At 35.5% G+C, this 21,238-nt stretch overlaps 1 protein-coding gene across 1 annotated transcript; it reads right to left on the bottom strand.

Annotated features, from left to right (window-relative positions):
* Positions 1–18,739: 18,739 nt before the first annotated feature.
* LOC112638326 lies at positions 18,740–19,845 on the bottom strand. Its single transcript, XM_025409824.1, has 3 exons — positions 19,540–19,845; positions 18,908–19,224; positions 18,740–18,755 (listed from the first exon to the last, which is right to left on the bottom strand). The coding sequence occupies exons 1-3, from the start codon at positions 19,843–19,845 to the stop codon at positions 18,740–18,742; spliced, it is 639 nt and encodes a 212-aa protein (XP_025265609.1).
* Between the last annotated feature and the right edge of the window lie 1,393 nt (positions 19,846–21,238).

Genomic DNA, 21,238 nt, shown 5'->3' on the forward strand with positions numbered 1-21,238 from the left:
GTCTGTAATGTCTGTAATGTCGTGTAATGTCTGTAATAAATTTATTATTAATTAGAGGAGAGGTCAGCTACGTCAGTGTCTGCAGCATGTAATCTTAAACTATTTTTATTTTTCTTAATAGCGGTAGCATATAATTTATCGCTTGGAGCCCTATTATATATACATTATATTAAATTTTATATAGCAGGAAAAAAAGGAAGAAGGATGAAAGTAGGAAGAAGGGAAAGCAAAAATAAATATTCTCTGAATTATTATATTGCTTTTTATTTTTCTTATTAATAATATTTTTTTTTTAATAATAATAATAATAATAATAATTTTTTTAGTAATAATAATTTTTTATAATTATTGGCCTTCCTCGGCCTTGGCCGCCTCCTCGTCCTTAGCCGCCTCTTCGTCCTCGGCCATCTTCTCGGCCTCCCTTATTTTGGGTGCTGGCGACGCCCCATCCGTCCCTAGTGCCCCTATTTCGCCGGGCATTGCCTACGGGACTGCCTCTTCTTTTTCTTATGTTATCTGAAAATTAAAACATAAATAATAAATAAATTATAAAAATGCATATATATATATATATATATATATATATATATATAATTGGATAAATAAAATTTAATATAAAAAAATAATTTACCATTTTGCGCCTGTTGTTCCATCTCTTCCTGCTGCTGCTGCTGCTGTTACTATTGTTGCTGTTGTTGTTGTTGCTGCTGCTGCTGCATATACAATTGCAGCTGCTGTTGAAATAATTGTTGTTGATGCAACAATTGTTGCATCATCTGCCGCATATTTGGCTCTTGGAGAGCGAGCGCGTCCATTTCTGCATTGATTTCCTCTAAAATTTAGAAAAATTAAAAAGATGAGTTTCTTAGTATTTTTTTATACAGTAAAACATTTTGTGTTAAATTTAACATATTTCACATGTTCCAATTTATTCACTCTAATTTTAATGTTAATTTAACAGAAGGCAAATATGTAAATAAATAACAAATAATATGTAAAAAATTAACACAAAAATGTAACATTTGAACGTTATTGTGTTGTTTTAACTCTTAGAAACGGTGAATATTAACTCAATATCAGAAGAAAAGTCAAAATAACACAACGACAATATGTTACATTAACATAAGAGTATGTTAAAAATTTAACACAAAAATTTCTACGCAAGAAAAATCTACAGAAATACAAAATGTTTTTTACCGTGTACAAATATATAATGATTTACTTACGAGCCATTATGTTGACGTTCAGTTCAAATCCGTTTATCGCCGTTCTTTCGGGTATTGAGAATGAGGAACACTCGGCATTTGTTCATTTGTTTATATACGTGCCTTGTGAAACCTTGGAGTTCAAAAGACTATCACGATCCCGATTGTGAGTTATTATTTAAAATTTCTATATATCTTTATCCTTTTGACTCTTTATCTTCTTTTATTCACTCTTCTTTAATTCTTTGTTTTTGCCTATTTTTTATTTCATAATGTGCGATGAATTAAAAAAAAATCTAAGCGAAGCTTTTCAGAGTATTGGCTCAATGATGAGCGTATTGATTGTTGGATACGTAAAGTATCTTTTGATGAAAGCTTATATCATTGCACAATATGCAATAAAAATATTTCGTGCAATACGCATGTTTTGAGACATACGAATTCTGCGACTCATAAAAATAATATTAAAGAAAATAATTCATCTCTATATACTGATAAAAATAATAATAAAAATGTAAATAAAAAAATATTCGAAAAATATAAATTTCAAGAACAGTGGCTAGAGATTGAATTATTTAAGCCATGATTACGAAAAATATCACACAATATAAATTCATTTTTTTGTTTATTTTGCGATAAATCCATGAAAGCTAATTTATCAAAAATTTATCGTCACGCAGAACCCAAAGCACATATAGAAATATGTAAAATTAAAACAGAAACAAAGAATATAACAAACGAAAACGTAGCAGATGATTCACTTTTGTTTAAAGAGCGAAAGAAAATAGCAGAAATTCGGTATGCTCCATTAATTGCTGATAAAAATATTTCGCATCAAAAAAAATCCTCAGTTTTTTCCAACATATAGGAGAAGATCCTATGTTATCCTGTGTTAAAAAGCATGAGCATGAGCCGAACAAAATGTAAAAACATTATTACAAATGTTTTGTGCCCGGTCGAAACAGATCGTGTCGTCAATAAGCTTCAAAATACAAAAATTTACAATTTTTATTGACAAAACATCTGATGTAACAAATAATAAATGGATGACTTTTCTTGTTCGATACGTTGATCCAGAGACATTAGATATTCGTTCACAATTAGTCAAATTAATCGATATTGATGCCAAAGATTCAAGCGCAGAAAAATTGTTTGAGGCATTTAAATGTGAAATGTGGAAATTACAGATACCGTTTTTAAATATCGTAGCTTTATCATGCGATAATGCATCTGTTATGACAGGAAAACATTTATCGTTTCAAAAAAAATTGGCGAAAATGTGTCCACATTTATTAACATTTTCATGCCCATGCCATTCTTCTGCATTAACAGCGCATGCGGCTTGTTCTAAAATGCCTGCATATTGCGAGAAATTTCTAAAAAAAGTTGCTACTTATCTCAATAGTAGTCCAAAATGTACGGCTATTTTTCGTGAATTTTGTGAATGTTTTCAAGAAACAAATTGCAAAATATTGAAATTATGTGATACGCGCTGGCTTTCGCACTATTTATGCATCGAAAGACTTCTTGAATCTTGGAATACAATTAAATATTTTTTTACTGAAATGGTTGTAAGTGAAAAAACAAATTCTGGAGAATATCTATTGTCTATGATGGACAACATAGAGATGAAAGCTTATTTCCTGTTTTCAAAGTATGTTTTAAATTTCTTTAATGCATTTAATGCATTCTTTCAAGCATTAGAAACAAGGATTCATTTATTACATCCAAAATCTAGAAACTTTCTTTTCCAATTCTGTTGAAATTTTTTAAAAGAAGAATATTTAAAACCAATTTCTACAAATATTATATTCTCACTAAAAGAAAATCAAAAAGTTATAAATGAAATTATTTTGAGATCAGAATGTGAAGAATATCTAAACGAATTAACACTTAAAGGTCACATAAACATAGTTAAAATTGTTCGAGAGAACTGTTTAACATTTTATGTGACTGCTGCGGAAGAAATTCGTAAAAGATTACACATAAACAACATGTTTTTATCAAAGTTACAAGTTTTTCTTACCATACATAACTTTATTTGATAATAGAGAAACATCATTTAATAATGTTTCTTTTATAGCTAAAACTATTGGCGGTTTTGATGAAAATGGTTTAAAAGAAGAATGGATTGCTTTACCATTAGATTTTACAATGGAAGAAAAACAAAGCTTTTCTAAATTAAATTTCGACAGCATGTGGAAAAAAATTTTACAAAATCGACACAATAATTTTACTAAATATCCTAATTTAACAAATGTTATAAGTACTATAAGATCTTTTCCAAATTCAAATGCCGATCCGGAAAGAATGTTTTCTTTTTTAAATAATTTAAAAACGGAAAACCGTAACAAGTTTTCGTCAATTACTATTAATGCTATTTGTGTATTTAAATCGGCATTAAAAGCGAGGGATGAAACAACTATAAAAATGAAAATTGACAAAAAGCATTTATCTCTTATGTCAGCGGATAAATTATATGCTACCGCTACTAAGAAAAATAAAAATAGTTTAAGATTACATGCTGCAGACACTGACGTAGCCCCTCCTCTAATTAATAATAAATTTATTACAGACATTACGCTTGTACAAAACATCTTGTCTATCTAACAGACACCATATTTGTAGAAAGCAAGAATATGAAAAACATCTTGTGTGTGTGTGTGTGTGTGTCTGTCTGTCTGTCTATCTGTCTGTAACAGACACCATACTTGTAAAATATAATGAAATAATGGAATGTGGTATAATAGGACTCCAGGCAAAGGTCCACATAAAAAACCTGTGTGTGTATGTGTGTGTGTGTGTGTGTCTATCTGTCTGTCTAACAGACACTATACTTGTAAAAAGTAAGAATATAAAAAATATATTGTCTGTATGACACACATCATACTTGTAAAATATAATGAAATAATGGAATGTGATATAATATTGCTTCAGGCGAAGGTCCACATAAAAACCTAACGCGTCATTGATGATACCTTATGGGTGTGGAAAACTATTTTATATAATGTATTTTATATAATTAATATATATATATATATACACTACTCAAAAAAATTAAAGGAACAAAAAATTTTAAAAATTTTTTGGGTCATTTTTGAAGCGCTGTAACTTCTAGACAAATGATCGTACAGAAACGAAAAAAAAAGCATTTCGAAGCTTGAAATCTCTAGTTTACAAGCCTTACATTGAAAAATTTTTTTGGAGCTTCCGTCGAAGAGTAAACAAAAGAAATATGTCGAAACAAAAATTTTCGAAATTTCTTTTCAACTTTAAATGCATCCACGGACTTGAAAAAATTTTTTGGGACTTTTTCAATACCAAGGTCAGAAAGCCTGATCATTTAGCTTTAATTCGCTTTTTGAACGAACTCTGTACGACCATTTGTTCCGATGATATCGACGATTGAGTGAAAAGTGACCATTTTGTCTTTAATCTCTGATATCTCATGAACCAATAACGCTACAGGAAATCTAAGGACGGTTCTGAAAACTTGAATAAATTCTCTAAAAGCACTGTTCATTGCGTTTGAAGAAAAAAATTTTTTTTCACCTCTCACATTGGTTTGAAAAAAGTACAAAAAAGTGACTTTTTTTGCTTTTTCAGTGAAGCTACTGCACTTTTGCAAATAATCACAAAAAGGCTAATGTTTTCAAGTTTTTTTTAAGCTTAATGTATCCCCAATAGCCCTGTAAAATTTCAATGCGATCGGTTCATTCGTTTTTCTTTCCCGAATGATCAAACTTTTGAAAAAAATTAAAGGAACACGTTTATCACCCTAAAACATCAATTAATGATTATCAACATGGAAAAAACATTTTTTTTCCTGTTTTTCCTCTACGATTTCACATTCATCACTTGTGAAATTTGGAAAAAAAAAATTTCTAAAAAATTTTTCAAAATTCTTTTTTTCTCATTTCTTTATCAAATTTGACCGCCACCATTAGCATTACCCAAAGCGTACCACGTGGAGGTTGGATGGTCGGATTTACGCTTCTTGTGTGTTTGTGTGTGTGTGTGTGTGTGTGTGTGTGTGTGTGTTTGCGATTCTTAAGGATGTGAGTCCCCACGGCTCGTCAGTTCCGCGGTATTTAATGACTCCAAACTCAATCTCTAAGATGTGTGTTCGTGCGTGTGATGTTAATATCGGGTGTTGCCACCTCTTGCACGAATCACTGTCCTCAATCGCTCTGCCATATTGATGCATCGTCTTATCGCTGCCATTGGAATAGTCCGCCAGATGCGCTGAAGTGCTCGTTCCAATACAGCTATAGTCTGCAAACCCGGATACTCCCGTCTCAATCGGCGTCCCATCATATCCCAGACATGTTCAATTGGATTTAAATCAGGACTCATTGCTGGATGCCCCAAGACTGTGATTTGATTATCTGCTAAAAACTGTCTTGTGATGTTAGCCGTGTGAGGGCGAGCATTATCCTGCATGAGTATAAATCCTCTTGAACGTTCTCGGAGAGGCAAGACGATGGGTTCGAGAATTTGATCGATGTATCGCCTAGCATTCAAATTCCCTCGGATTATCACTAACGGGGTACGCCTCCATCGTGAAACTCCACCCCAAACCATTACCGATCCTCCATTGAAGGCGGCAATAGGTTGAACAAAGTTCTGCTGAAAACGTTCCCCACGACGACGCCAAATTTGAGGTCGTCTATCGTTACCGAATAGGCAAAACCTAGACTCGTCTGTGAACAAGACATTACTCCATCGCCGTGTACTCCATGGCAAATGTTGACGTGCGTAAGCTAAGCGAGCTTGGCGATGTCTTACATTCAACATGGGAACACGGTTTGGATGTCTTGCTTGCAGTCCCGATTCACGATGACGATTTCTAACCGTTTGGTCTGAAATGTTACGCTGTTGTTGTCCTGGTTGTTGCCGTTGTTGTTGTTGATAACGTCGATTGGGAAAGTGCCGAGCAATAGAATTTGCATGAGCAAACGGTTCTCTCCGAACGTGCCGAATAATTCGTCGATCGTCCCGTGGGGTAAGTCACACGACGTCGACCTTGTCCAGGTCGACGACTGTATGCCGCAGTTTCTTGATAACGCGTGTAGGCGCGATGCACAACGGACTGACTAACATCATCATGACTAACATAACCCATCATGTTACCTACTTCGCGAAAACGATAACCTTCCTCGACGAGAGTCACTAGCCGAGCGACTTCGGGTTCTGATAAATGCCGTCTTGGCATGATTGAGAAAAAAAAGACTAAAAGTTTATTAAAAAATTTTCAGTCTTTTTTGATAAAAAAAAGTGTAGTTTTGAAAAAAACTGTTTTTAGGATCACCTGTAAGATTTGCAAGCTAAAAAATATTGTTTACCAAATAACCTTTCGAATGCGTAAACACTCAGCGGGAAACAGCTTAGGGTATACTGTATACTGTATACAGTACTACACACTTTTTTATCAAAAAAGACTGAAAATTTTTTAATAAACTTTTAGTCTTTTTTTTCTCAATCATGCCAAGACGGCATTTATCAGAACCCGAAGTCGCTCGGCTAGTGACTCTCGTCGAGGAAGGTTATCGTTTTCGCGAAGTAGGTAACATGATGGGTGTTAGTCAGTCCGTTGTGCATCGCGCCTACACGCGTTATCAAGAAACTGCGGCATACAGTCGTCGACCTGGACAAGGTCGACGTCGTGTGACTACCCCACGGGACGATCGACGAATTATTCGGCACGTTCGGAGAGAACCGTTTGCTCATGCAAATTCTATTGCTCGGCACTTTCCCAATCGACGTTATCAACAACAACAACGGCAACAACCAGGACAACAACAACAGCGTAACATTTCAGACCAAACGGTTAGAAATCGTCATCGTGAATCGGGACTGCAAGCAAGACATCCAAACCGTGTTCCCATATTGAATGTAAGACATCGCCAAGCTCGCTTAGCTTACGCACGTCAACATTTGCCATGGAGTACACGGCGATGGAGTAATGTCTTGTTCACAGACGAGTCTAGGTTTTGCCTATTCGGTAACGATAGACGACCTCAAGTTTGGCGTCGTCGTGGGGAACGTTTTCAGCAGAACTTTGTTCAACCTATTGCCGCCTTCAATGGAGGATCGGTAATGGTTTGGGGTGGAGTTTCACGATGGAGGCGTACCCCGTTAGTGATAATTCGAGGGAATTTGAATGCTAGGCGATACATCGATCAAATTCTCGAACCCATCGTCTTGCCTCTCCGAGAACGTTCAAGAGGATTTATACTCATGCAGGATAATGCTCGCCCTCACACGGCTAACATCACAAGACAGTTTTTAGCAGATAATCAAATCACAGTCTTGGGGCATCCAGCAATGAGTCCTGATTTAAATCCAATTGAACATGTCTGGGATATGATGGGACGCCGATTGAGACGGGAGTATCCGGGTTTGCAGACTATAGCTGTATTGGAACGAGCACTTCAGCGCATCTGGCGGACTATTCCAATGGCAGCGATAAGACGATGCATCAATATGGCAGAGCGATTGAGGACAGTGATTCGTGCAAGAGGTGGCAACACCCGATATTAACATCACACGCACGAACACACATCTTAGGGATTGAGTTTGGAGTCATTAAATACCGCGGAACTGACGAGCCGTGGGGTCTCACATCCTTAAGAATCGCAAACACACACACACACACACACACACAAACACACAAGAAGCGTAAATCCGACCATCCAACCTCCACGTGGTACGCTTTGGGTAATGCTAATGGTGGCGGTCAAATTTGATAAAGAAATGAGAAAAAAAGAATTTTGAAAAATTTTTTAGAAATTTTTTTTTTCCAAATTTCACAAGTGATGAATGTGAAATCGTAGAGGAAAAACAGGAAAAAAAATGTTTTTTCCATGTTGATAATCATTAATTGATGTTTTAGGGTGATAAACGTGTTCCTTTAATTTTTTTCAAAAGTTTGATCATTCGGGAAAGAAAAACGAATGAACCGATCGCATTGAAATTTTACAGGGCTATTGGGGATACATTAAGCTTAAAAAAAACTTGAAAACATTAGCCTTTTTGTGATTATTTGCAAAAGTGCAGTAGCTTCACTGAAAAAGCAAAAAAAGTCACTTTTTTGTACTTTTTTCAAACCAATGTGAGAGGTGAAAAAAAATTTTTTTCTTCAAACGCAATGAACAGTGCTTTTAGAGAATTTATTCAAGTTTTCAGAACCGTCCTTAGATTTCCTGTAGCGTTATTGGTTCATGAGATATCAGAGATTAAAGACAAAATGGTCACTTTTCACTCAATCGTCGATATCATCGGAACAAATGGTCGTACAGAGTTCGTTCAAAAAGCGAATTAAAGCTAAATGATCAGGCTTTCTGACCTTGGTATTGAAAAAGTCCCAAAAAATTTTTTCAAGTCCGTGGATGCATTTAAAGTTGAAAAGAAATTTCGAAAATTTTTGTTTCGACATATTTCTTTTGTTTGCTCTTCGACGGAAGCTCCAAAAAAATTTTTCAATGTAAGGCTTGTAAACTAGAGATTTCAAGCTTCGAAATGCTTTTTTTTTCGTTTCTGTACGATCATTTGTCTAGAAGTTACAGCGCTTCAAAAATGACCCAAAAAATTTTTAAAATTTTTTGTTCCTTTAATTTTTTTGAGTAGTGTATAATTGCGCCATTATTCCCCGATAGAAAGGTGGGAAGAGGTATAGACGCGCCGCGCACCATGACGCTAAGCGACAACATGATCGATTACGTACATTGGAACGATCTCAACGAATTGGTGATCGTTTGCGATTGCCTCGCGTCGAGCCGGCAAAAATGCTCACGACAATGAAATCTTATCAATTATCGAAGAACTTCGCGAGGCTGACATTATTATAAATTAAACTATGCATCGGCGAGACGTGTCATTCGATCAATGTTCTCGATACCGAAATGTCGATTAATAAATTTGGATTATCGTTGGGAACGTCGAACAATTTGTATGAATGGAATGGATTATTGAGAAATTACGTTCGCGATAACGCTCTCTGTCAGACTACTACCGGCTTTGACGCAAGGTCGCGCAAGATTCAACGTGTAGCACAATCGGAAGCTGATACCGACGCCGTCAACAAACGATACATGGATAAACTTTTGAGAGATCGACAGGGAGAAATTGAGCAAAATATTATTGCGTTCGAAACAAATGTACAGGCGCTGCGATTAATGATGGATGAGATAAAGAATGTGCTGAGATATGCAACATTTGACTCGGCACAGTAAGCGAGATATACGGATATACTAATATCGCATATTAATTATGCCTCGATCAAACGTGCGAGAGAATAAAAACACCTCCGAAAAGCGGCAACTAGTCGAGGAATTACATGCTCCGGCGAGAAGAAATTGTCCACGAAGACGCGTCATTGTACGCGGATACGATGATCTGTGGCAGGCGGACGTGGTGGACATGCGTTCGTACTCTCGACTCAACAAGGGTCATAAATACATACTCACGGTTATCGATGTGTTGAGCAAGTATGCGTGGGCTGTACTGCTCAAGAGTAGGAGCGGGAACGAAATGTCCGAAACGATCGCAAAGATTGGGTCTGTTTGTTTTAGCTGCACTGCTGCACTAGTGCAATTAGTTAGAGTGAAAGAAAGTATGTTTGTCTTTTTCTAACTTATTGCACTGGTGCAGCAGTGCAGCTAAAACGAACAAACCCATTATTAGAAACGACAAAAGGTGTCCGAAAAATTTTCAAATCGACAGAGGAAAAGAATCTTACAACTCGAGTGTGCAGAAACTCATGAAGAAACACAACATTAATCATTACTCGACATATTCCGTTATGAAAGCCTCGGTCGTGGAACGATTTAATCGTACTTTAAAAAACAATATGTGGAAAATGTTTACGCTGAATGGAAATTACAAATGGATCGACGAGCTATCTCGTCTCGTTGCAGAGTACAATACGCGAAAACATCGCACCATCGGTATGAGATCTGTCGACGTCACTCCGGCGATCGCCGAAAAACTTTTAAATACGATGTACAACAACGTAAAAATTGCAGCTCCGGCAAAATTTAAATTAGGCGATTCGGTACGCGTGAGCAAATACAAGACCATCTTTGAAAAAGGTTTCACACCAAATTGGACGACCGAAATTTTTAAGATTATCAAGGTGCAGAAAACTATTCCCGCGACATTCATACTCGAAGATTCGCGGGAAAATCCCGTCACTAGAGGATTCTACGAATACGAGTTACAACGCGTCGCCAATCCCGACGTATATCTCGTGAAAAAAATTTTACAAAAAAAGGGTGACGTGGTTTACGTGAAATGGTTGGGAATTGATAAATCTGACAACTCTTGGATTCATAAAAATAATGTATTATAACTATTTATTGAAACATAAAATATGCGTATAAAATATATAAAATTTATTAAAATATAAATATATAAATATATAAATATATAAATATATAAATATATAAATATAAAAATATATAATATAAAATGTACAAAATATATACAAATATACAATATAAATATATACAATTAATAAACAAAATATACATTTATTTACAACGGTATCCGATAATGTCCCTACGGTAGCGTATCGGTGGTATCGGGTACGATATACCGCTTGTCGTCGTACGGACTCAGAGCAATTTTCGTCTCGCGGATCGTGTATACTTGGTGTAATTTAGATCGTATACATGACTGCTGACGCGTCATTTCAATTTCTTCGTTCAAGCTCCGCGTGTAATCGTTGAACGTTATTGTTCTCGCGACAACGTTGCTCTTGACGCCTTTGACTTTCTTCGTATCCTTTTTCCCATTCACTCGTAACGAGTACATCTTTGCTCTGAGCCTAACGAATTCGGTCATTATGGCACCGTTGTTTTCGTCCTTCATCAGACCCGGTACCTTTTTATTTAGAAGTGGTATAACATACGCATAATCGCTCGTGTCGAATCTAGCGATGTCGCGCTTTATATTCTCATACACATCCGCACACTCGACGTGATATATGAGACTGTCCATATCGGTGTACATTACGGCATTTGTCGCGATACATTAGCGCCATATACTCGTGATGAAATTCGTACAAACATGTCTTGGATATGTCAGGATGCACATACCCACGTAAATTGGTTTGTAGAATTTCACCTCGAGTTTACGCAATTCCACAGCGATTAAGTTTTCCGAAAAAACACTTCTGCTGTGGAAATTTGGTTTCGCGATCATCGCCTCTGCGCCGCACAGTGGTCCATATCATTATTCTAGCTGGACAAAATTAGAAAATATGATTTTTTTAGAAAAATATTTACATCTGTCACATATAAACTATTCTCTAACGTTTATATTAACATATTAAATAGAAACAGACATTGTATTTATGCCGAAGTGCAATATATTTTGTCTCCATCAAGTAAGAATAGAATCAAATGCAATTTCAGAAATTGACGTATATACTAATCTTATTCTCCGTACGTTACTTCAACAATATATTTTATCAAAATGTTAGTACAATTTCATATCTTGCCAACTTCATTTTTTTAGTTTTCAACAGTAGATAGAGCTGTTTGTTTCTTTAGAACTACTTTCGCTTGTTTCTGCTATCACTTATTTTTTTTCTCTCTTCCGTGCTGCATTGTGTAAGACAAGTAATAGAGACAGATCTTTTTTAAATGATTAACAGTGTCTTACTTAGAGAAATTCTAACAATGGACAATAAAATTACTCGAAGAGTCTTATTCGATGTCTGGCAAGCCGAGAAAAATGTTTCGAATAGGAATAACAGTGTTTATAATAACATAATAGATAATTTAGGATTACTAGATTGCGATGATAATGTGACAGAATCTATAAGAAAAGTTACAGACAGTTTTTGTGTGCATTTACAAGATAGATGGCGAAAAAGTTTTTATATACTGAATAACTTTTTAACAAAGAATTCTAAGTGGCTTGACGGTGTAGTTGATTTTTCTAACATTGTATTAAGTGCTGCTAGTAAAAGAAGATCTGAATTATCTTATAATTCTTCGACATCAAGCGTCCATGTGGTGGGTCGTCCAAGAAAGCTTTTTGGAGAATTAAGCGATAAAACAAAGAAGAGACGATTGGCATCTTTAGTAACGCACTCGACGACTGAAGAATTGATTTATGCAACGCAGATGAGTTTACGTTCAAAAGGAAAAAGAGATGCTGCTGAAACTGTCAAGCAAATTGAAATTTCACCAAATAGGGCGACAAGAATTAAGAAGGCGTACAAGAATTCACACAAACTTACGCCAATCAAGCTAAAAGGAGAAGAAGCTTTAGCGCTGTATATTGACGCTAAATTGACGAAAAATCAATACGTTTTAATTCGTAGCCAGGCAAAAATGCAAAATGCAGATATATATCCCTCTTATAATAAATTGTTAGAGGCAAAGAAAAAATGTTATCCGAAGGATATAATTATTACAGAAGTATCTGCAGAAATAAAGCTCCAAGCTTTACTTGATCACACTATTCAACGCTTTTTCAGTTGTAACAACAATAATATATTAAAAAACTTGAACATAGAGCTTCATACAAATTTGACAGTATTCTTTAAGTGGTGCTGTGATGGAGCATCGGGACAAAGTACTTATAAACAAGTGTACTCAAAGGACACAGGAGATGTACCACATTATGATGCATTTTTGTTTGTCATATCATTGGTACCTCTGCAATTAAAGAATAATGAAGAAGTATTATGGCAAAACCCACGACCATCGTCAACTAGATATTGCCGGCCCATAAAGTTTCTGTTCACAAAAGAGACGATAGAATTAATACGGTCAGAAGTTAACAAAATTGAAGAGCAAATACAGGCTCTTTATGCTACAAAAGTTGATTTTCAGTCTAAGGAGATATTTGTGAACCATAAAATGTTGTTGACAATGGTAGATGGAAAAGTTTGTAGTGTTCTTGCCAAACAATCATTCCAAAAGTGTTACATTTGTGGTGCAATGCCCAAAGAAATGAATAATCTAGCTAGCCACTCAACAAGAACAATTGATCCGACAACACTTGCTTTTGGATTATCAAGCCTTCATTCGTGGATAAGATGTTTTGAATGTCTTTTGCATATAGCATATAGACTTGAAGTGAAAACTTGGCAAATCAGAAAAAATGACAAAGAAAGTGTTGAAAAATGAAAGAAGATTATTCAAGACAGATTTCGCCAAGAAATGGGTCTACTTGTAGATGTTCCAAAACCAGGCTATGGAACGAGTAATGATGGTAATACTGCCAGAAAATTTTTTTCGAAACCATCTTTATCAGCCTCAATCACTGGGATTGATGAACAATTAATTAAACGATTTGCAGTTATTTTAAGAATCATTTCTAGTGGTTATGAAATTAATCGAGAAGAATTTGAGACTTACACTTTAGACACAGCCAAGTTATATGTGCATTTATATAATTGGTATTATATGCCTGCAAGCGTCCACAAATTATTAATCCATAATAAGCAGATTTTGGAATCTGCACTACTTCCAATAGGCCAACTTTCCGAGGAAGCACAAGAAGCTCGCAATAAAGATTGCAGAAGGTTCAGGGAACATCATGCGAGAAAAACTTCTCGAGAAAACAATGTGCAAGATTTAATGCACATGTTATTGATAACGTCAGATCCACTAATAACAAGTTTAAGAAAATTGGCCCCCAAAAAAATAGAACATTTTTCAGAAGACATTGTTACGCTATTAAAAAATCCCCCACAGCATAAAAATGATGCTGAGGAATCTATTCGAGAGGAGGAAAGCTCAAATGAAGAATACAGTTCTTCATCCAGCGATGAAATATAGCTTTAAAATTTTTATTTTTTTAATAAAGTTGGTAAGATATGGTTGTAAATTTTATTATTTACATTCTATGATAGTTATTGTAAACAATAATTATGATTAGAAGATGGAGACTAACGGAGAATTTCCTATAAGCGTAAATAAAATTTGCATTTTTTAAAATGTCATAATAACATTACATAAAGACAAATTCTTTAATTTAAAAACACTACGTATCTGTAAGATCTGTAAAATTTTCACAACATAGAACTGAAATTGTACTAACATTTTGAACAAATATATTGTTGAAGTAACGTACGGAGAATAAGATTAGTATATACGTCAATTTCTGAAATTGCATTTGATTCTATTCTTACTTGATGGAGACAAAATATATTGCACTTCGGCATAAATACAAATGTCTGTTTCTATTTAATATGTTAATATAAACGTTGGAGAATAGTTTACGACAGATGTAAATCTTTTTCTAAAAAAATCATATTTTCTAATTTTGTCCAGCTAGAATAATGATATGGACCACTGCGCCATACCGATCGTCCCTCTTTGTTAATAATTTTACATCGACACGATTGCGCACATTTTCCATCGTTTTACCAAACACCGCATTATTCATTAATTTGTATAAATTTTTTTCGAAATCATTTTTAGCCAATGTTCTGAAATGTGTATTTAATTCTATGTAATTTTGAAGCCAGGGAGATTGTGAAAACTGTAAAATTCGATGTATTTTTGTTACACGAAGGCCGTGCCGCGTACACTGCTGCAGGTTGTGGTAGTGTATCACGTAACGCTTCTTATCGTATAACGTTGCAAGCAGTTTGAATTCCCGCTTGCCAGGTGGTTTATCGCGTGTCAAGCAAAACGGTAGGTCAAACGGTGCATCGTGAAGATGTTGCGGGTACTCGAGGTCCACTTCGAGGATATAGCCCGTAGGCGAACCTAGCGCGATGGATGATACGTCAAAATTGGACACATTGTCGACCCATCGAAAATCGGCATAAGGCAACGGTTGACACATTGCCCATCCGTACAAATTATTTACATCAAGTACGATGATGGTTTCGATGGATCGTACGAGTCCATGTACTTGTTATTAGCGCGAGCGTATCTACCAGAACATTGACTCAGACCCCCGCGTATGCCACGTTCGATTAACATAACCATATCGATGTCTGTAAGCAACTCAAACGTGAGCTTTGTATGCTTCAACATGGCGTTCCACGTGTATCCGGGGGGGGGGGAGTATAGTAATACGCGGGGTCGAGTCCGTAACTTACGATACATTTATCTCGAAAGTTTTCGAAAATGTCAGCTAATAACAAGACATCGATTTTGAGTCGTGATTTTGAGACATTGATTTACAAGTCGCTATATTCGCCTAGCGTCCGAATGGAGAATCGCATCCAGACGTTCTCGGCGTGCGCGTAATCGCTCTCGGATATAATTTCGCTAAGCTAAACTAAATACCCGATGGTGTTGATACGCGTTTTTTCCTTCTTCCGTCTTGGCTAGGACACATTCCAAGTCGGCGTACACGATGAATGGAAGCCGCTCCTTCCGATTAGGGTTGTTGAACGATAGCCACTTGTCCTTTTCGCTCGGCAATCGGACAGCGCAGTCGTTCATCTTTCCGCAGTCGACCGTATGCGACTGCAATTTGGCATCCGAATCAAAATAATGAAGGCATCTGTAAAAGAAAAATTTTAATTATGATTCAAACAATCCATATTATAATTATATAAATTATAATTATTCAAATAATATAAAATACACTTACCGATCGCAGATATATTTCTTGCGATTTTTTTGCTCAGTTGCGAGCTCACGAGCCTGGATAAATTCTTGATCCAAGCAAAATGTCCCACGCTGTTGTTATCTTCAATGTACAACAGATTCACATGCTTATCCCGCTTCTGCTGCGAAAGATGTATCGGAACAATGCTGTTTTTGTCTTGGATGCCGTACACATTGATTGAAATGTCATTTGCATGTTCAAATTTCTTAGTCTGATTCACAGTCACGAGGAAACTCAATGTTCCGGAGATTCTGTCGCGTAATGCGGGCACGATGATTTTCCGTTCCGCGGGACTTTCGGTGTGATACAGAGCGGCGACCACTGCCATCCCGCGCGCATGGGTTTGTACTTGTTAATATTTACGGTCAAGTTGAGTATTCGCGACAAAGGCCACCCGCTATCGCGTTCCTGAAACTCTTCCAGAGACGCTAGAGTGGACTCGATAATGCGCCGTTCGTACCACTCGCGTAAATCGAATGAGCGAAAAAGTTCATAGTTTCTCGTATTCACACTTTTATTCGCGTGTTTATCTCCGGCCACAAATTCACCGTTAAATATAGTGTTCACTTTTACACTGTTGTGTTTTTTTAAAGCGTCCTGCACATGTTCTATCACAATGTCTTTGGTGTCGAGAAATTGGCGGGGTTCGATGTGATTATAGTTTATTACTGCACCAGTCGATACGCGACCCTCGAACGCCGTATCAATTTCGTGCCACACAAGTCCATTTTGACGCGCACTACATCCGGCACCCGCGTATACGAAACGTCCACGTACCGAATTTTTTAACTCTTCGAGGCGCGCGATCTGAGCAATCAGCGATTATCGATATTCGATCGATAATCGCGGTCGTTTGATTCGACTTTGCTCTTCCAACGACTTGATGTACTCGCATCGTTGTTCCCACACAATGTAATTTTCCAACGAATAAAGCAAAGCGGATTGCTCTCGCAAAATTTGCTCCTCCATATTGTAACACTTGCGAAATTTAGCGTTTCTGATGATACTCCTGATGCACTTTAGCTACTGGTGAGGTGCGCCTCTCTATCATGATTTATATATCGTCTCATGCATTGTTTTATCATCGAACATTCTAGAACGATTTCATCTTACAAAAAATTCTCCGTAGTATCGTGTGCAATTTGACCTTGAAAATTTCGCGTTTTGTCACGTATATTTGAAAAATCTAACGTGATTGTATCAGGGGCAGCCGTACATCGGCGCTCGATTTTAGCAAATTCAGCTAAATCTTTGTCTGGGGATGATACACATTTTAACCTTGGCTGTTATTTTTCACTATTTGTCACGTACATTTGAATAATTTTGACATGATTGCATCAGGAGCAGCCGTACATCGGCGCTCGATTTTAGCAAATTCGGCTAAATCTTTGTTTCGATGCGGATCGTAACCTTGAAAATTTCACGTTTTGTCACGTGCATTTGAAAAATCTAACGTGATTGCATCAGGAGCAGCCGTATATCGGTGCTCGATTTTAGCAAATCGGCTAAATCTTTGTTTCGATGCGGATCTTAACCTTGAAAATTTCACGTTTTGTCACGTACAATTAAAAAATTTAACGCGATTGCATCAGGAGCAGCCGTAAATCGGCGCTCGATTTTAGCAAATTCAGCTAAATCTTTGTTCTGAGGATAATGTCATCGCAGCCGTACATCGGCGCGACAAAATTTTGGAGGAAATTAAAATGTTGCGTCAGCAGTAATCCCATCTACATCGCAATTTACGATACTATTTGAATTGATATTAATTCTAATACAATTGCAGTATTGCATCAATCGCGCATGTGAAAGGTTCACCGCTGAAGAAATATGAATTTCTACGTTCCGATTTGAAACGATGAAACTCCGCCGTGTAAGAAGCAGAAATGCGACACGTAAGATTTGATTATTTAAAAAATTTGTTATATTAATTAAATTATAAATAAAATTTGTTATATTAATTAAATTATAAACATATTGGTTTAATTATTTATTAATAAAATAACTAATGTCGCTAGTCAGATAATCACAAGGATCGTTGAAAAAAATGTAGTCGACCAAACTAGCCAGAAATTTGTTTATTAATACGACGTTTCGACCATATGGTTGTGGTCCTTATCAAGTATATACTGGAAAGATTTATAAATAAATTAAACAATTAATTTACGATTTGAATAATATAACAAGCACAACGAAATAAAGTGTGATCAATTTTACCGATGCAATAATAATCAGGAGACAGGCATAGACGATAATCTTGCAAAACTGCACAAGTCACATTAACAAAAAACGTTATTTTTTATTCGATTTGAATTTGAGAGAAACTGATGCGTCCGTTTGAGATTTCGTCAAGAAACTAAACACAACCAGAGGAAAAACGAAACTAAGTGACCTTTATTATTTTGTCATAAATGTTGTTTAAATTATCCGTGTCTTTCTGTAGGTTGATTAAGTTATTAAATCTCTTGATAAAGAACATCTCAGCGATCTCTCTCTTTCGAACATATTTTTCGCTATGTAAAATATTGGGTTTAGACCAGTCAAATTCATATCTCGATTCTAATCTATGTTTGCTAATGACTGAATGATTAATTTCATGTAACTTTATATTATTGCAATGTTCTTTCATTCGCGTACGTAAATGTCTTTTTGTTTGCCCAAAGTATGATAAGTTACAATCTTTACAATTTAATTTATATACAACACTTGTCTTGTCATTATTATGTAAGCTATCTTTACCGCGTCTAATTAAATTATTTAGTTTTTTTGTTATTTTGTAAACGACGTTAAAACCACTATTTCGTAAAAGACGGTACAGATCATGACTCGTATTCTCTACGTATGGTATTGTAATAAAATGAGTTTTGTTTAAACGAGTAGGATTCACATCAATAGTATCATTGTGGTCGCGATTATTTAAAAAATTAATTCTTTTTTGAATATGCCTATGGATGATATGTTCTGGAAAACAGTTATTGATTAAGGTGTCATATACTAACTTAATGTTTTTTTGTTTGAAGCAGTCATTAGATAATAAAATAGCATGGTCAACTAAATTATAGATAGAGTTAATTTTGTATTTTTGCGGGTGGTTCGAATAATAATTAATGTACCTCCCAGACCATGTAGGTTTCCTGAACCAGTTTGTAATTAGTCTAGTTTTCGATCGAATGACTTTAACATTTAAGAAACTAATCGACGAATCAATCTCCATCTCGTAAGTGAATCGCAAGCGTTCGTGGTAATTATTAAATTTGGTTAACATTTCGTCAATTCTTGTGCGTGGCACTATCGCAAAAACATCGTCCACAAATCTATAATAAATAGGAACGGTAAAATTCAGTGAATTTAAGCATTGTGTCTCCAGATCGTCCATCACCATATCTGCTAAGATAGGTGAAGGCGGAGAACTCATATGAGTGCCGAAGATCTGTTCATAAAATCGTTCGTTAAACGAAAAGCAAGTTGAATCAAAAATCGCTTCTATTGCATATAAAAATTGAGATAAGTTAAATTTTGTGTTTTTTGCAATATCATCCCAGCGATTTCTTATGGCCTTTACAACTAACTCTTTTGGGACGTTAGTAAATAGCGAAGTTACATCCAACAAGATCATGATGTTGTCATCATTAATAGTTGTATTTTTGATATTCTCGACGGAGGATCAACCATCTTTAAAGAATGAATTTGGTTTCTTTATCGATTTATACAGAATATTGTGGATGTAACTGGAGATATTATATACCGGGATTCCCAGAGCAGATACGATAATTATCAACGGAAAACCGTCTTTATGGATCTTCGGCAGACCGTAACAACGCGGTAAATTTCCGTTCGTACAATTCAAGTTTTTGTATGTCAAATCATTAATCAAATTATTTTTGCGCCATAATTTGACCAACTCATTGATCTTATTTGTTAGTTTTTTCAAAGGATCCTTATTTAATTCTTTATACGTGGTTTGGTCACCCAACAGCAAGTCCATCTTGTCAAAATAATCTTTTTTGTCCATGACGACAGTAATCTGACCCTTGTCGGCTCTCGTTACCATGATATCATTATTATTATCGCGTAAATATTTCTTGGATACGGCGAACGAATTGAGAATACATCTGTCTGAATAATTAATATGTTTCTTGGTATAGAGAAATCTTTGAAGGATATTAGCCACGGAAATCCTAGTTGTTTCAATAGCGTCAGTGGGCAGATTATTGCTATTCACTTCAAAGCTCTTGACCACGTCCAAAACATAATTGATGCGATCATTTTTTAAATTCTGTTCTATAGGCAACTCAAAATTTTCACCCAGCTCAAAAAATCAGAAACTGTGTCAGGTATGTCCTTGCTGCTGATGTTAACAAACCACTTAGACTTGTCAATATTCGAAAAAGGATGTAAACAAGTGTTGTATTTTTGTTTCAAATTGTTGAACTCTTAATTGAGTTGTTTTTTATACTGTAGTCAAAAGATGTAAGTCTATGTCTATTTAATTCAAAAAAATTAGTCACTAAGTCATGTGGTAAGCATTCAAACAGTCGTTTTTCTATTTAATATTTTTAATTTTGTTATGTAGATAATTTAAATTAATATTTTGATCCTCAATCTCAAAGTTCAACAATTTGTATTGATTCGCTTTCTTAAAATTATCGAATTTGCGTTTAATGCTGTTGCTATGAAACGCGACGCTAATCTTTATGTTATTAATATGTGCAGGGATCAAGTCGTGTCTTCTGCAACGAATCAAAAAAGTTAATTGTTGTTTCGAAGTGTAAATCTTCTGTTTACAATTTATCCATGATTTCAAAAGCGTTGTGCAGTTGTCATCAAACCGTTGAGAGATATGTTGGAAGAAGTCATCAGTACGAATTAGCTTCATAATTAGGTCCAGGAGCGAAATTAAAATTATTAAAATAACTAATGTCGCTAGTCAGAAAATGTGTTCGAAAGAGAGAGATCGCTGAGATGTTCTTTATCAAGAGATTTAATAACTTAATCAACCTACAGAAAGACACGGATAATTTAAACAACATTTATGACAAAATAATAAAGGTCACTTAGTTTCATTTTTCCTCTGGTTGTGTTTAGTTTCTTGACGAAGTCTCAAACGGACGCATCAGTTTCTCTCAAATTCAAATCGAATAAAAAATAACGTTTTTTGTTAATGTGACTTGTGCAGTTTTGCAAGATTATCGTCTATGCCTGTCTCCTGATTATTATTGCATCGGTAAAATTGATCACACTTTATTTCGTTGTTCTTGTTATATTATTCAAACCGTAAATTAATTGTTTAATTTATTTATAAATCTTTCCAGTATATACTTGATAAGGACCACAACCATATGGTCGAAACGTCGTATTAATAAACAAATTTCTGGCTAGTTTGGTCGACTACATTTTTTTCAACGATCCTTGTTAATTATTTATATTTTTATAGTATTCAGCCT

The sequence above is a fragment of the Camponotus floridanus genome, unplaced genomic scaffold (genome assembly GCF_003227725.1).
Source record: "Camponotus floridanus strain SB8 unplaced genomic scaffold, Cflo_v7.5 scaffold288, whole genome shotgun sequence".
Taxonomy (NCBI): Eukaryota; Metazoa; Arthropoda; class Insecta; order Hymenoptera; family Formicidae; genus Camponotus; species Camponotus floridanus.